At 37.5% G+C, this 16,821-nt stretch overlaps 2 protein-coding genes across 9 annotated transcripts in view; one reads left to right on the top strand and one right to left on the bottom strand.

The window, feature by feature from the left end:
* Positions 1-4,310, bottom strand: part of hps3 (HPS3 biogenesis of lysosomal organelles complex 2 subunit 1) — a 20,799-nt gene extending 16,489 nt beyond the window's left edge. For 2 of the 8 annotated variants that reach the window (XM_015047600.1, XM_015047606.1), the window contains exons 1-8: positions 4,209-4,310; positions 3,985-4,099; positions 3,007-3,160; positions 2,859-2,930; positions 2,042-2,135; positions 1,687-1,760; positions 1,119-1,331; positions 73-136 (exon numbers count right to left, since the gene is read on the bottom strand). In XM_015047600.1, the coding sequence (XP_014903086.1) occupies positions 73-136; positions 1,119-1,331; positions 1,687-1,760; positions 2,042-2,135; positions 2,859-2,930; positions 3,007-3,057 (568 nt within the window). In that variant the 5' untranslated portion in view covers positions 3,058-3,160; positions 3,985-4,099; positions 4,209-4,310. The other 6 variants (XM_015047605.1, XM_015047601.1, XM_015047603.1 and 3 more) reach the window with 6 other exon arrangements.
* Positions 4,311-7,576: 3,266 nt separating this feature from the next.
* The window catches only part of bcar3 (BCAR3 adaptor protein, NSP family member), a 71,530-nt gene continuing 62,285 nt past the window's right edge, over positions 7,577-16,821 (top strand). The window contains exons 1-2 of the mRNA XM_015047594.1: positions 7,577-7,854; positions 16,506-16,648. Of these exons, the coding sequence (XP_014903080.1) occupies positions 16,559-16,648 (90 nt within the window). The 5' untranslated portion in view covers positions 7,577-7,854; positions 16,506-16,558. The remainder of the gene's footprint in view (positions 7,855-16,505; positions 16,649-16,821) is intronic.

The following is a 16,821-nucleotide window of genomic DNA, read 5'->3' as shown; positions in this document are numbered from 1 at the left end:
ACTCTCATGAAGTCAGACATGCTCTGTGGTGTGTTCAGGTTTTAAAATGTGTAAAACAAAACTTTAAATTACCTGGAGTCTGGCTGCAGCTCTGCTCCGAGTTGGACCAGGAGCCCTGGAGGTTCTGCTGGTTCTGCTGGTATTAGCAGACTCAATATTTAAAATTATTCCACAATAAAGTTATTCAGCAAATCTGTTTGAGCCAAGCAACAAGTTAAACAGGAATCCTGAAAGACAAAAATCATCTGACAAACATTCGACTCAAATGAAGGAAGTATGGAGACGTGTCCAAATGAGACCCAGGGGCCATTTGTGGCCCTTAAAACTGTTTTATGGCACAAATTTGACCCTCCAGTCGGCACTTTGTAATTTTTTAGCACAAGAATTTAAATTACAAATTTAATTCTAACCTTTCTTTAATGTAAAGTGAGGCACAAAGTATTTTATTTCAATAGTCAAGTTTTCTTTGGATTTTAAGTTCTTGGTAAGAAGGCTGAAAAACATTCAGTCAATTTTTACTCAAAAACAACAAAACAGAGCACATCAACTCTTCTTTAAACTCGGTTAATAGCACAACTGCTTTTTGAAGAAAGTTCTTATTTTGTCGCTGGAAATAGATTAAAAGATATTCTACACCAAATAAACTGAAAAAAAAAATTACCGAAAAAGTTTCAAAAACTGTCCACCTTTTATTAAGAGAAAGAATTATTAAAATATTTGTTTTATTAAAATGTTGTACCCTTAATTTATTGCTGAGCAGCAGAAAAGGATTAGGTGAAAAAAGAATTCAGATCTTAAAGTCAAAATTTAGAGAAAAGTTCAAATTCAGAGATTAAAGTCACAATTCCGAGAAAAAAAAGGTATTCTGGAAAAAAAAGAGAATTCTGAGATTAAATTCAGAATTCTGAAAAAAGTACGATTTTCTCAATGTTTCTTTGGCTCTAATCCTTTTCTGTACTGAGCTAATTAAATAAAATAATAATAATAATAATAATTTTGCGTTTTAAGTTGTAGAAACAGTAAGGAGTATTTTCCACTTTGGGATTCTGGCCCATGTTGCAAAACGTTTGGACACCACTGACATAACCACACCATCCAACCGTGGTCAGGATTGTTACCAGGTTCTGCTGGGTGTGTCTCCTCAAAGCGAAAAGAACCAGCGTGTTCTCGCAGCCCACCAGGAGGTCTCCAGTCACCGCGCAGCATGCCAAGGAGACGGGATGCTCCGACAGCGGGATCTCAATGATCTCCATCTGCACTCCGCCCCAGACAGACGCGCCGCGAAGCAAGTGGCCCAGCAAACGCACCCCAACACGGGACTTCTCCTCCGCCTGAACAGAAAGCAAGAACCGTCTCACCAAAACAGGCTGAGCATCGTAAAGGTGCACCTGAATGCACCACAACAAGCACTTGAATGCACCACATGGCATTAAACAGCATATGTATCTACTTATTTAAAAAGGTGCAATGCATGTGCTTTTGTAGAATATAGTTTTAATATGATAATACATTTAATTTATCACTCAAAAAAAGGAGTTCTGAATTTATAACAAAGTTTTAAAATAGCAAACAGTAAGGTGTATTTTTAATAACTGATCATTCCCCAGTCCAGTTTAGACCAAAAAGGTAATATTGAGAAAATTATGTTTCAATATTAAATATTTAAGGGGAAAATAAGCAGCATACCTGGTGCCGCCAGTTTGTGTAAACTCTCAGATAGGTGGCGCTGTTTTTTTCCTCTATGGTTACCAAGTAGTCTCCTGAAAGAGGCAATCAGAGGCATTATGGTTGATAACTGTCATTTGGCATTTTCCAACCAACTGCTTTGCAAAAACACTGGGGGAGAAAAAGGAAAGATGGCTGCCTAAAGAAGGACTGGAGGGGTTCTACCATGTCTTCAAAAAGTATTTATACACCTTCATCATCTCCATGTATCCTGACTTTAACCCCTCAAACTTAAATACATTAAAACTTGCTGTTCTCTAAAGGGGAGTGCATAATTTTCTGGGGAACGACAAGGGAGAAGAACGAGTGTTCGTACCGATGGAGCTGTGCTGGATCCTCCTCACTGTGCCCATGCTAGCAAAGCGGCATATGAGAGGGCAGCCCTCCGTTTCCAAATTGTACACCTCCACCTGGGTCCAGTTAAAACACAGATATTAATATATTTTCCAAATACTTGCAGTCAGATAAAGGATCACTCTCAAGAGCAGCTAAATAACTAGCTAGCAATGTCGCGCTAGCTAGTTAGCTAGCTAGCATCGTGGCGCTAGCTAGCTAAGTAACCTTTATTAATCCCGCCAATGGGGGAAATTTATGTATCAGAACTACGACAGTGTACTAGGGTGGAGTAAAGTTCAGCCAAACAGCAAAATATTTTCAGAATAATCTCAAAAATATTCTAGAAAAAACAAGAACATTTATGAGCTCCAAAAATAAAAAAGATTCGCAGGAAAAACTCAGAAAGTTTGACTTTTCAAACTCATAAATTTTAAAGTTTAATCTAAAATTTAGATTAATCTAAAAATTGCAGAGTTTTTTTGCTGGAAATGTACTCCTCCATTTTTTTTCTGTCTACAATGGCCCAAATATGTTGTCATACACAACAGCAAAGAACAAAATCTCAAATTACAATAAACAGCTCACTAAAAAACATAAAATATAAAAATAACTAAAGCCTATACACCATATATAAAAACAATTTTTTAAAAAAGAAGCTGTGATATCATAAAGTAATGTATAAGGAATAACTGTGTTTGAATGAATATATCTAAATGAACAGAATGTTTTGCCTTTTTTTCCCCCAACACATTGTCGCAAATAAAAAGGGATAAAAATGAGGAATACTTTAAGCAGACCTTGCATCCTCCTGTTGTCACAACAAACAGCGCTCCACCTCCACAGCACACGAGTCCAGGTTCCTGTTCCACCTGAGCAAAACATGTTGAAGAACTGTTCTTTGTTTGTTTTTTTTTATTTAATCTGGCTCAGCATCAGTCCATTTACCTGTACAATCTGCTGTGAGGCAAAAGGATGGCAGTTGTAGACATGCACCATGTTTGCTCCTAGTTTGAAGATGTAAATTTAAATACAAACTGCGGTTCTTTCCACTCTGTTTGGTTAAATTACTCTTCTGCAGACTTCATCCATTAGAATACTGCTGGAAAATAACAATCAATGAGATTTTTTTTAGTCAGAACTGAAAATCTCGTTATAGTTACTGGTCAGGTTCAGAACTGGAACAGACATATTGAACTCAGAACTGAAATATTTTCAGACACTAAACGCATCAGCAAACAGCATTCACTCTGTTTTGAGCTAAAAAAAAAAGAAAATCACACACAGTTTAGACTGTTTTGCTGCATACATTATTTTTTGTTGGAGGTAAAACTACTACCTCAATGGAAGACCCTGCAGCACAGTTTAATTTCTCTTTTGGTTATAAAGAAATATTAAAATCGCAGGGAATGTGGGGGATCAATAGTAATTTACATAAAATGGCAAAGTTCTAAAATAATAAACAGAATTAATGTTCACTAAACAGAAATTGTATGTAAAGAAATATCTTTATAATGCATAATAATACATTACAATTGTACACCTCCACCTGGTCTAAGGTTTTATAACTGGACTTAATTTAGATGTAAAAATAACCAAAAAAGGACTAAAATGACAGTCTGGTAGAGTTTTCTACATGGAACAAAACTGAACAACTCTGAAATTGTCTGCATTTACGATTTTGAAGAGGAAAATGCAATGCAAAAATAGGAAGAAAACTCTAATTTCCCAAGTTATAAAATCATAACCTGTGATCTGAGCTAATGCCAGCTTATATTACTATAATAAAAAATTAAATCCTCAATACCATTTACATCATTACAGAATACATTTAGTCCAAACTTTTCATCATCATTATTATTGCCAATATCGAAATTAAAAGAAACATGAAGAGATTCTCGGAGTTAAAACTAAAATCTACTTCACCTTAATGGCTGTAAAAGCTGAATGTTGAAACAAAGCAGCGGTTGTCCTGCAGGATGTTTTCTTCCCTTACTAATCAATATCACATGCTGAGGTCTTGTGAGCGGCAACTCTGGTTCTTTAAAATAAATCCAAACAATTAGTTACGTCACCACTTTAGTCCCATTCCGGTTTTAAATCATCTTTTATATACAGTAAAAGTCATATTAGCTAACTAACGTACTTACATTATTGTTACTGCCGACGCTTTTCCTCTCTTCCTCATTGAGCGACTACTGCAGTTTATTGATTTCATGCGAAACAGGAAGAGAGCGGTCCATAACAACTAAGAGCCCGCCCTCTCTTGATTCTGATTGGCTCTTCAGGCTGAAAGTTTCCTTTGATTGGTTACTCAACGAGTATTATTGAAAAGGTGATCAGTCTCGAAAGTTTTTTAACTACTTAACGACCAAAGTAAGCTTTGTGTTATTGTTTTTATTGGTCGTTTATTAAAAATATAATTTGTCTATTTAGAATGTCTTCGTCTTACAGTTTTTTTTGGTAAACAATCTTCAGCTTGCTTTGCTTTTCGCATTTGCTGTTATTGTTCCGATGCAAACAGTATATTGTCACTAGAAGTAGCCTATTTTCCCCCTGTTCTAATGCTCAATAATTGCATAACCTACTGTAAGAATTCACTTAAAAACGTTGAAAAACATTTGATTTGTTTTTGGCTAATTTGGTTATTTTCTAATTATGTGATCACTCTGTAATGTTTTTACTTTAGTCTTTAAAATTGTTTTGTCTGATTACATCATTTAAAATATATATTATACTGACTCAACAGTTATTCACCTGTACCTCGCCATTTTTACTTAATACTCCCCAACTTTTACCTGAGTACAGGCAGGTTGGATCTTTTTTTAATGTTTGTTTGTTTTATTTTATACAAATCATGTTGAAGTCCGTACAAGTCTTCTGTCAGACTTACTGATTTTTTTTTTTAAACAAATAAAACGAACAGGTGACAATGACTTAATAAGAGAAATAAAACCAGTAATTTGGGGCATTGTTCTAACTTTAAGTACCACAAGGGGGCAGCAGTTGAGAAAAAAAGGGCTTAATGACACATGCATTCTGCCAAATGTGGACTTATGTGCAAATGGAAATGAACCAGTGACGTGCGGTCAGGGGAGGCAGGTGAGGCAGAGCCTCCCCTTTCATCATGGAAAAATAATATATAATAATAAAATCATTTATAAAGATATTTTCACCCTGTGGTTTGTACTATAAAGTACCTATTTGTGTTATTGTTAATAGGTACTTTATAGTACAAACCACAGGGTGAAAATATCTTTATAAATGATTTTATTATTATATATTATTTTTCCATGATGAAAGGTGAGGCTCTGCCTCACCTGCCTCCCCTGACCGCACGTCACTGGTTCATTTCCATTTGCACACAAGTCCACATTTTATAGTACAGGGTGTACATTATAGTACACCCTGTGGTACTATAAAGTACCTATTTTTCATGTAATTTAACCAAATCTGACGATTTTTTTTCTTCAAAATCGCTGAATTTTCGCATTTTCCCATTCAAATGCCCAGAAGCGAAGCCGGTGAGGCAGCAGTGAGCTGAGCCTCACCTGGGATTGCGCAACCTCTCGCTACTGCACCTGTTGCCATTCTATGGGAGCAGATTCGAGGTGAGGCAGGCAGTTCTAGTGCCTCATCGCTGGGGGCGCTCATGATCCCAGACATCGTCACTCCACAACTGCAGAGTAAGAGACAGTAACAGTGAGCTAGCCATACAGTAGCTGCGCTGATGCAGAGAGCGAGAAAGACGTGATTTCGAGTTGTACTTTACCAGTTTCTCCCTTTGCTGTTAAGCACAGCACGAAATAAATCATATCTACATGTCTAAGTTTGATTGAGATAACGGAATTATTCTGTGGCGCGGCTGTGGATGGCATGTAAAGGAATAGCCTTTTTGCCCTCCAGTATTGTACGCATGCGCGAAATTTCCTTACGTAAACAATAACATTCAGGGGGTCTAGATTTGCAAATCCGATTATAATTAAGTCGGTGCCTCACCAGCTATGAACCTCACCGCACGTCAGTGAAATGAACATGTTTTACCTTTTAATGTAAATTACTTGCATGGCTCAATTATTTGATTGCAAGAGCTTTATTTTGTAGCTTTTCTGGGGAAGAAAATTTATTTGATCAATGTAGATACACTGTATATTCAGAGTGAAATTTTAATTATTTTTGATTTAAAGCCAAGAAACTCTAGTTTATTGTGGATTGTATCTCTGCAGGAAAAATAGCAATGCATTTGTAAACCATAATTTAATTAAGTCCCTTAATGTTAAAAGATTCACTGTCAGGATGGAACATCTTACTCTGCATTTTTTTTAACAATATAGCTTGATTTTATGCTTTTCTTAGATTTAAAAGCACATAAAACTACACTTTGTTGCTATTGTTGCAAACAAGCACAATTAACAAAAGTTTACGATTGGAATAATTTGCTTTAATTTCCATACCAAACTGGCTATATATGAATTTATGAGTCTCCTCAGCGCCTCCTGCTGGACTTGAACCACCAATAGATTAGATTTACATGAGGCAGGTTTTCATGAGAGTAATTGTTGCAAGCCTGGCCGTTTCCTCCTTGTGCATCTCCGCTTGAACAAAAGCCTTCGTTTACAGCACAGTGCGGGTTTTCTCCCCTTGATTTGGATTCTCTCCGGTAGATTTTCTACCGGGCCAATCAGCGAACAGGAAGAGAACTCGTAAACGATTACGTTAGTTTTCTGCGCAGTTTTAGAATTGCAGTCTGCCTGTAGTTTTACTAATGGTAGCGGGGACGTCAGTCACGCTTCCAAATACTGAATCAACATTAACAGCCGCCTGGTTCGGATGGGCTCTTCTCTTCACAGTGCAGAATGGTTGTTTATAGCGCAGGCAACTTCCGGTAAAGTTTTCGTTGTGTCGCACTACATACGTCACGGACAAACTTATCGATTGGGTGTAAAATGTAAAACTTCAACACAGTCCACGCCTCCAGGTAATCATTTCTCAGTAGTCAAGCCCAGACGAAGGAAAAGGCTAGGACAAGAGGCTAACTTTTACCAGGCTATTTTTATTGTACAAACCGCCTTTTAGTTTCTAATTAAACACTTAGCTTAATGCTACATATTTAGTTCTGAGCTAAATATTTGGCTAATGTGCAAATTCACTGAGCTAAATATTTAGATCAGTGAAATATTTAACTTAGCTCAAATAGTTAGCTTTAGTTAACTAAATATGTAGTTTGATAGCTAAATATTTAATGTAGCGCTTACTAATTAAATATTTAGCTAGCTAACGAGCTAACTATTTAGTTAAATAATTTTATAACTAAATATTTAGCTTGAAACTGTGACTGAATCACGTGATAAATGCATACATTTTAAAAAGGAAGCCTTTTTACCCGTCTTATGAAAGGCTAAAAATAACCCAAATAATTGTTGTTAATTTTTGACTGTGACTTTACAAACGGCCCCCATACTCGCCCTTCCCCTCCGGCATCATAAGGTAACCCCAGCCAAACGCTCTGCAAGCCGCTTCTTTTATTGGTCTGCGCAGGCATGCAGGCAGGTTTGATGTGGGGAAACGTTTATCTCCGTGCATGAGGGCAGAAACTCCCTCCTGACTGTGACAGGACGGTTCGGGTTTTGCTTCTCCCTGCAGGCTTCATCTGGGTGTCGACAGTAACTCATCCTGGTAGTCCGCTGACTGAACTTTGCAGTTGCAGCGGAGGATCCAAACCAGCAGCGCTGTAGCTCCTGCAGTCAAACCTGCAGGTCTGCAAACCGCCATCAGCCGCTGGGCGAAGCTCAGAAGGTAAGACACACTTTAATTCTGCATATGCATGTAATTTTAACAAAAACAAATTAAAATTGCACAACATTTAAAAAATAAAATCGCCTAACATTTACTGTATTTACTGCGTGGGGTTTTAAACTGGCATCTGAAGCTGTTTATTTTTAAGGAGGCATTTTTAGTCTAAAGCAATGTGACTTTGACTTACTGTACTGTCAATTTCCTGAAAAATGATTAGCAATTAAAATATAAATAAATGTTTCACTTAATCTAATTTGATTTCGACCATGTTTATTCAGTAAACATTAAGTTATGCACCAATCAATACTAATAATGTAAAGTTTCTTTGAGGTTTGAGAGGCGATAGAAATGAAAGATTATCCCCATTATTTTTAATTCTGTGTTTGCAACTCTCTCTAAAGTACAAGATATTTATGAAACACTAAACTAAACATGTTGTTTAAATAGCATTAAAAGAGTGTGAGTTTTTGCTTTTGTTGCATTTAATGACTGGAGGGAAACAGATTTTTTTGTATTTGACATCCAAGTCATTGATCAAAACCGATCAATAGGGAAAAACAATCTGATTCCCATCTTTGCCTAATTGGCTGTGCATCTTTAGCATCTAATCAATGCTGCTGTAGTTGTTTGCCAAGTTTCAGTGTTTATGTTACTCCTATGTTTCTCTCACTACATAAGCTTCTGGATGATTTAATTAGTCAGTCTAAGCTTAGATTGTTTTCATTAATGCAGAAAAAATAAATTGCTCTGTCATCATCCAGATTACTGAGAAAAATGGCAGCAGCAGCAGATTTCTACTCTTGTATAAATAATGATTTTGAAGAAAAAGAACAGGAGATTTAAAGGAATAAGTTTGCAGTCGATTTCAAACATGTAAATAATAAATCTGTGAAAATAAACTTCCAAGGAAACATTAAGTTAATGTGAGATCAGAGCAGAAAAGAAACAACGCTTTGAGGCAAAACTTCAAGCCAAGTGGAAATTACTGATGCTGCACGGTGAAAGTTGGCTGGCATGTCACAGAACTGAGATGTTTGCTGCTTTGTGGCATTTTAGCTGCAAGTCCAGCCATGCTTTCTGTGCACCTGTGTGTCAGCGCAAGAGCCTGAGCTGAGAGCCTGACACCGAGATGGGCACAGATAGCTCCCAGAAGCAGTGATTTTCATCAACTGCCTCTGGCAGCGTCTGCAAATGCGTGCAGACACGAAAGCTACAAAGTTGCATGTTATCCGTCTGTAAAATGCTGTGAGCATGAGCAGGAGGACAAAATGACTTAAAAAGAAGCAAAGGAAACATGCAGCTGGTGTCATTTCAGAAATGCAAAGAAAGAAAAGAAAGAACTGGGAAAAAAAAGATGAGAATTGTGGTGGTAAAAGCAGAAAAGGAGGTGAAAGGGTTTAATCAGTCCCAACTTACCTGCCTTTGTCTTTGTGTACATTTTTTACACGACTAATTCCTACAGGTAAAATTAACTCGGATATTTACAGTCGCTGTCTAAAAACAGAAGCATTTTCTGTCACTGTTTAGATGCCGCTCAGCAAAGAAGATGCTCTAAAACCAACACAAAAAGCAAGAATACAGTTTTAAAAGCAGGAACTAAAACCTTTTTTTTCAGGCATATTCCTGCAGTTTGATGAAGCTGAAGTTGAAATATTTGGCCTTAATACCATTGCTGATATACCAAGCATCTCCTGTCTGAATGTCGTCTTAGATTGTGATGGCCTCTGACCTGAACCCTCAGAGCCACATAAAGACAGTTACAAAGTCGGCCTTCTACCACCTGATGAATATTTACAGGATTAGAGGACTAATGTCTCAGCAACATCTAGAGAAACTCATTCAGTGTGTTTATCTTTAGTTGCATTTATTACTGCAGCATCGTCTTCACAGGTCTGACTAACAAATCAATCAGAAAATTGATCCAGAACGCTGCTGCTGGATTTCTGACTAAAACCAGGAAGATGGAGCGGATCACCCAGTTCTAAAGTCCTTCCAGAGAATAAACTTAAAAATTTTCTGTTGGTTTATAAATCATTGAACGGCTTGGCACCACAACACGTTATAGATCTGCTGCTGTTGTCATAGCAACCTTCCAGACCTCTCAGGTCTTCTGGTTCTGCTCTGCATCCAGAATCAAACACGGAGAAGCAGCTTTCAGCTTCTATGCACCACAAATCTGGAACAAACTTCCAGAAAACTGAAAAACAGCCAAAAACACTGAGTTCCTTTAAATCTAGACTAAAACCCCAGCTGATAGAGCTGCTTTTGAAACATAATAAATGAAAACCAACATTTTGATATGTAATGACAGCACTTCGAAAATGTAACGTTTCAACTGTTGATTTTTGTATTTTTATGATTTAAAGCACTTTGAACTGCCTTATTGCTGAAATTTGAAATATAAATACAATTAACTGATTGATGGAATATCATCAGAATGGCCAAAATAGCATCTTCATTACTGAAGTTAAAATGTATTTACCAAGAAATACACCCCTGCATAGTCCAGACTTGCTTTATTTAAGCTTACCAGCTGATTTTCAGCTCAAAGTTTCCAGCATCATAACAGGAGCTGGAGGAATCTGGATGGTGGTGATGCCAATGTTATTTTTGCAGCCTAATTTAATTGGCTGGATTCTTTGTCAGTCTAATGTGATTGTTGAAATGGATACCCTTGGACTCCAGAGGACGGCCAACGCTGGCATTGGAGAGTGGCTGAGTAACAGGGGAGATTGTCCTCTGATGCTGCATTAGCTGCTCTGCTCTCCCAGTTTGTTCTCTGCCATAGTTACTTTGGTATGTGGCGAGTATTTGTCAAACAGCCAGGCCTGTTTAGATCATAAAACGCGTGAGTCTATTTATACTCCAGGGTAAAATGGATGCTCTAGAGACATGTGGTCATGGGAAACAGCTGAGGTCAAACAACAGGAAGAGGAGAGGAAGACAAACTCCCGAGGGACAGAGTCCAGCTCGTTCTTTAATAATGAGCATATTTAAAATTTAAAAAACAAGAAGTTTTGAGTGTTTTCCTCCCAAATCAATCAATATAATTATCCCAACATGTCCCCCCCCCCCCTGTTATCTTCCAACCTTTTCCAACCAGCCATGTGTAACCCCTTAAAATTTTACAAGATAAACCACTGATGGTCGGGGAGAAGCTTCCACGCTTCAAAACGACGCACATCTGTTCAGTCGTCTTCACTGCTCAGCCATAACTCCCATCATCTGGCTGAAAGATGCACTGCAAAGTCTTGATGTCTGTAGTAAAAGACGAACAAGGAGGCAGAGTGGTTTCACTGGCATGCGTACCTCTCGCTACTTTCCAGTTGTTAAACTTCTCAGACTTGTTGGCTCATCTTTAATCACATAGACGCAGTTTGACGTTAATCTACTTCCTAATTTCCTTTTAAAGAAGTGAAAGTATTAGTGGGTGGTAAATAAAATGCTCTATACTGTTTACCAGATTTTACCAGCTAGCTTAGATGTGTTTATGCTAAAGCTCACCAATCTGATTGATGCTCAACCCCGATTTCTTTTTGTTGTTGCTAAAATCAGATGATTATTTTCTGGATTGTCGTTCATGCTACTAGTTTCCTTCTGTGTGAACGGCTTACGAAAGACGATGTGATTTTGTTTCTCATTCACCGACACGTTTCTACCTCAAACTACTGAAATTTTATGTTGGGGCAGGACGATGTGGCTGAAAAATGTATCACAATATAAGAGTTTTCCTATCAGTCAATATCAATAACTATTGATTAGTTTTTTTGCTCGAAATATCTGAGATACTGCCCAACTGGGGATGCGACCTTTTCTGCTTTACCCTCATTTTCATCTCAAGCTGTTGTACTCATTTCCTCCATTCATACAGTTTTTATTTTTATTTTTAGAAGCACAGAGGCAAAACCTTAAACTCCTGCTGCGCAAGTTACTCAGCAGGTTGTTGCTAGGTAACCGAAGAGTGAGTGAGTTGCTAGGTAACTGAAGAGTGAGTGAGTTGCTAGGTAACTGAAGAGTGAGTGAGTTGCTAGGTAACCAAAGAGTGAGAGAGTGAGTTGATGTGACTTGCCTTCCTTTGTTAGCTATCAGAGATTGAGAGACCAAAGTCTGTCCTCTGCCTACATCCCCCAGAATGCTGTGCGGTTCTGTATTGATCACATCTGTTGATAAATTTATTGTCATTGATTTATTGTCCAGCCCTAGTTTAGATGTTAAAAGTAATAAAAAAAAACTCAACCTCCAGACGACCTGCCTAAGGAAAGTTCAACAGAAGCTAATGACTTAGTTTTCCAGACGGTCAAATCTCTCGATTTTACATTTTCGCCAATTGAAATGGTTTTACTAAAGACAGTTATGCATCTAAACTCTTAATAGAGGTAGTGGTTTACAATCCTGTGAAAAATTGTGTGAAAGTTTGACTTTTATCAACAAATAACATACTGTTGGAGGAAAAAAGAGCAAGAATTGAGTTTTGTTTTTACTGGTCAAAGCCAGTCAGAAAAACTGGAAAATTTTGTTATCTGCAAATTGTTTGGTTCATTTTTTCAGGGTGTTTCATCTTCAAGTAGTTAAATCAATACTCCAAAAGATTGTAATAAAATATTTGAACAGCCACATTCTTGCTCAATTAGCTTCTTCTTTAAGCTTTTATTTTTGTCCATTTTATCACATAATATTAAAGTTTCGATGCTTATGAGTTGGTTACAAGAAAGTCAAAGCATTAAATTATTAAACCTTAAATGGGATGTTATGTAAAAAAATATTCTGCAACAAGGTCAAAGTGTTTATGTTTGAGATTAATAGCTTGCAGAAAGCAGCAGTTTGCTAGATGTTATTAGTTCTACATTAAAGTGTTGTGCTGTAATGTTAAGAGCGTTAATAGATGATGGATTGACTGGAGGGAGAAAGATTACGGGATCTTCCTGCAACATCAGCATGAAGTGCATCTCTGAGATTATAATGAAATGGCAAATGAAGCCAAACGCTTTGTATGCATGAGTGTGCAGTGTCGTATTTGTCAACTTCTGCTTACAAAGTAACATGCACTTTAGGATGAAAACAGCATAATATGATGTTTTTTTAATGGAGCATTCATTTTGTCCCAAGCTGTATAGCTGTGGTGATAACTGCTGCAATGCGTTTTCTTAAAGCATTACACTAAACTGACTCTTTTTAGATTTACTTTATGTCATAATGTCATTCCTTCGTCAAAAACATACCTGGAATGTTGCCTTGATGTTTGAGAAATCCTTTAATCTCCATGGCAACCATTCAGCTGTCCAAAACGCCTGGGTGGACCAAGCTCCGCCTTCGAGGTGCAGCTCCTCCTTGGAGGTGCATTTTCTCTGAAGGAGCTTCCAAGGTGTTAAATTACAAAGTCAATTTGTTTTTAAATCATTTATATATATATATAGTTTTGTTTTTAAAAACTGAAGTTAGCATAGTTGCTTGATTGTCCTATAAAATGGCAGTATATTCATAGAAAATACGTAACACTGCTCCTTTGATTTGCAGCTGTGCTTAGTGAATTGTTGAAGTGGTTTCACTTCAGGGCCTCCGTAGAAAACAGCTCCTTATCTACACTTTTAGAAAATGCTCAATTTGTTTTGAAAAACATGAAACATAAAGCTGGTAGTACTGGTTATCTCAGTGTGAATGACAGACTGGAATGACCTCCACTCTTCATTAAGGTGAAGTACTGGTAGACTGACAGGAGTCCATCCTCCATTTGACCTCCTTTTCTCAAATGGACATGGTGGCCCACGGTGGATCAGATCCGAATGATCCACATGATGGATGGTAGTGAAAGAATCCTCGAGAGCCGCGGCTCTGATAACCTTTAGTGACATCACATTTGCTCCCATGACATCTCTTACTGAGATTGGATGGGGTGAGGAGGTGGCTTACCGCACGTGCTCAGTCTCTGAGAAAGCTTCCTCAGAAAGACTGATGGCGCGTCTTTCCCCACACACACTGAATAAAAACACACAGGCATAAAGCAAGGAGGCTGTAAACCTTCAGCGGCCATGTGTGCCCTGCCACCCACGTCACGCTCATCCCGACGGGAACAGGAATCGGTCCGTTTCATTCCCAGAGTTTGGTAGAAACTACTTACATTTACTCAATTACAGATATTTGAGTAACATTTTTGAAAAAAAAAATCCTCTTGGGAGTATTTTTACTATTATGAAGTATTTTTATTAGAGTAAAATTTCTGGATTTTCTTCCCACTGAATGAAAAACAAACATTATTTAATCAAAAATTCACCAGACAGACACAAACCTGATGTTTTTATTAAAGATTCGTAAGTTTTTTATTGAAAGAAACTGATTTGGAAACATTTTCTTTTGCCTGATTTTGTTACTGTTGTTACTTATATAAATTAGCTTGTATATTTAAATATTAATTGATAATTGATCAGTTACTGAGTACTTGAGTAGAGTTTTTTTTACTGTTTTACTCGAGTAATTTCTTTCTCCTAAGAAATTTTGACTTTTTACTTGAGTAAACACATGTTGAAGCAGTTTCCACCTCTGTTGTTTCTACATGTTTAATTATTTCTTGGTGACTAATTTCCAGCCAACATGATATGGAAGAAAAAAACGTTTGGTTGTTTAGTAAATTGACAAGTTGCATCAGCTAGTAAACTCTCTAAATGGATCATTAAAGTTGCAGTATGTAGCTTTTATAATAAAATATATTTATTTTTACAGATGTCATGACAGCATGGTATGAGACAGATAATCTGTGGAACCAATCAACCACTTCTTGCAGTGCTAATAGAAACAGTCAGAGTTAGAAGGCGGGTCTTAGCGCTGTCAATCACCACTCCACGTGGCGTCTCTGCTCATCCCGCTTAGCCACACCCCTCACTGTCTCTTGGCTCCGCCCACATAGTTGAAATTTTTCTAAATCTTTGGGGGCGGGGCTTTGCTTTCACATGGGTGTTAGTTGCAGTTTAAATTACTGTTTTGCTGTGTAGTTTTATCTAAAAGATAAAAAGAAACGGACATGAGTCTTGTTCTTCATCAGCAGAATGAGCTCAGTAAACCAGATTTTATTAATCAACAGCTTGCCAATTTCTCTTCCAGACAAAATGCTTTATCATAATGCACAAATCAATATCTGGTCAAGAAAACGGGAGCAGTTTAATTCTTTAAAATGTTTGCTGTAAAATCACTGATGTAAAGCGTTTGTCAACATTTGTTTTATGTTTGTTTTTACTGTTTGTGGTTTTTGGTTTAATGGATGTTTTTGATCAGGACCTATCTGAGGCGTGTTTAGACCTCCAGTATTTCTTCTAAATGCATAAATCGGTTTTCTGTGTGATCCTTCAGGCAGGAAGAGCTGAAGGTATTAATGTGAAATGCATATTCCTTTTAAGAGATTTAAATATTTTAAGGATGTTGCCTGATTATTCTGGTGAATGTTTTGTCACAGCTACCCTCCTCTGTCACAGAATTGTTACAGATCAGTTACCAGTAAACGGCCAGCTTATCATCCTGCTCATGTTGTATTCATGCTAATTTCCATCATTAATTTTGATCTCCTACTGCTGCCAGTCACATTAAGAAGAGGAGCAATGAAGACACAAGAGTTTCATCCATCCATCCATCCATTTTCTGAACACCCTTGTCCCTCAGTGGGGTCGGGAGGGGTGCTGGTCACAAGAGTTTCAATTGAGTGGAAATGTGCAGATTGTGGGCACACTTCTACTAATGCGCTAACACCAAGCTAATTTTGCTTTAACTTTTTTGCTAGCTTTAAAAATGTTTAACACACTTTATTTCTCCTAAATTAAATTTTCCATATAAATTCTGAAGCACCAATTTACTGAAAACTTTCAGTTGAATTTGACTGTTAAGGTTTCTTTGGGCAGTTTGATGTTTTCATGCTCTTATTTTGAAGTGGGTGGAAATGGTTTTAGGCAGCAGTAAACAATCTGCTGATGTCCTGCATGGTTTCTCATCAAGGCTCGACTGGTCAGTCAGGCAAAATAAGCTACAGTTGGCAATTATCAACCACCATGTCACTGATTCGACCGTGTTGAGAACAATATAAAACAGGCATTGTAGCTAATGTCGTAATTACTGCTCAGCATAACTAACCTTTTAGCTAGTGGTGCTAATTTGAAGTAGGCTAACGGCAGTGGAAGCAACTCGCTGGAAAAGTTGTCAGGTTTTTTTTTTTTTTTCAGCAAAATCAGTTGAAAACCAGTTGGACCAAAATAATAAAACCAGTAAAAGGTTTTCATTACCTGTGAAACTTCCAAACAGCTGGAAGTGTTGAAACTACATTAAATCAGGAATTACATCTTACATTGATGTCGTCTGTTTTCTGTCTATTCCTGTTGAAAATCTGTGTTTTGTTTTGTTGGGTTTTTTCTCCTGAGAAATGTTGTGAATGTAAAGTATTCATGTCAGGGTGTGTTGTCTGAAACCTTAAAGTGATTTGATGAATTCCATTGCATTAGCTGTGAAAGGCCACTTGGCAGGAGGGATGAGAGGCAGAGATAAGTTGGTTTAATTCCCGTGGCTCAGACTGAATGCAGCAGCTGCTTCAAACATGTTATCAGACGTTTAGAGAGAGTTGAGATCTATGGTTTATTTTTGTGTGGAATGAGTGGATTCTCTCTTTTGATGTTTTTCAGGTGTAAAGTTTTCATGCCTCTGATTGCGTTCCTGTGTGGTCGTATGCATCGCCATGAAGCACCAGTCCATTTCCCGCTGGCTGAGCCAACTTGGACTGCCGCAGTACTGCATGCTGTTGGAACAGGAATATGATGGTGTAGAGGTAATTCTACCACAGGTTTCATACTTAAAAATTACATTTCCAAAAGCTGATGAAGCTGATCTGCGTCCTGTAGTTGCAAAGAAACAGTTTAATTTGTTGCTGTCATCATTTTCACAGTTATTTTAGGATGAAAAGAGTTTTTGTTTTTCAATCTACAGGGCCTGGCTTGAACC

This window comes from Poecilia latipinna, unplaced genomic scaffold, assembly GCF_001443285.1.
Source record: "Poecilia latipinna isolate Pla-1442-1.1 unplaced genomic scaffold, P_latipinna-1.0 Scaffold836, whole genome shotgun sequence".
Classification (NCBI taxonomy): Eukaryota; Metazoa; Chordata; class Actinopteri; order Cyprinodontiformes; family Poeciliidae; genus Poecilia; species Poecilia latipinna.
The sequence above is the reverse complement of the archived record's forward strand: the minus strand, read 5'-3'. Positions and strand labels throughout refer to the sequence as shown.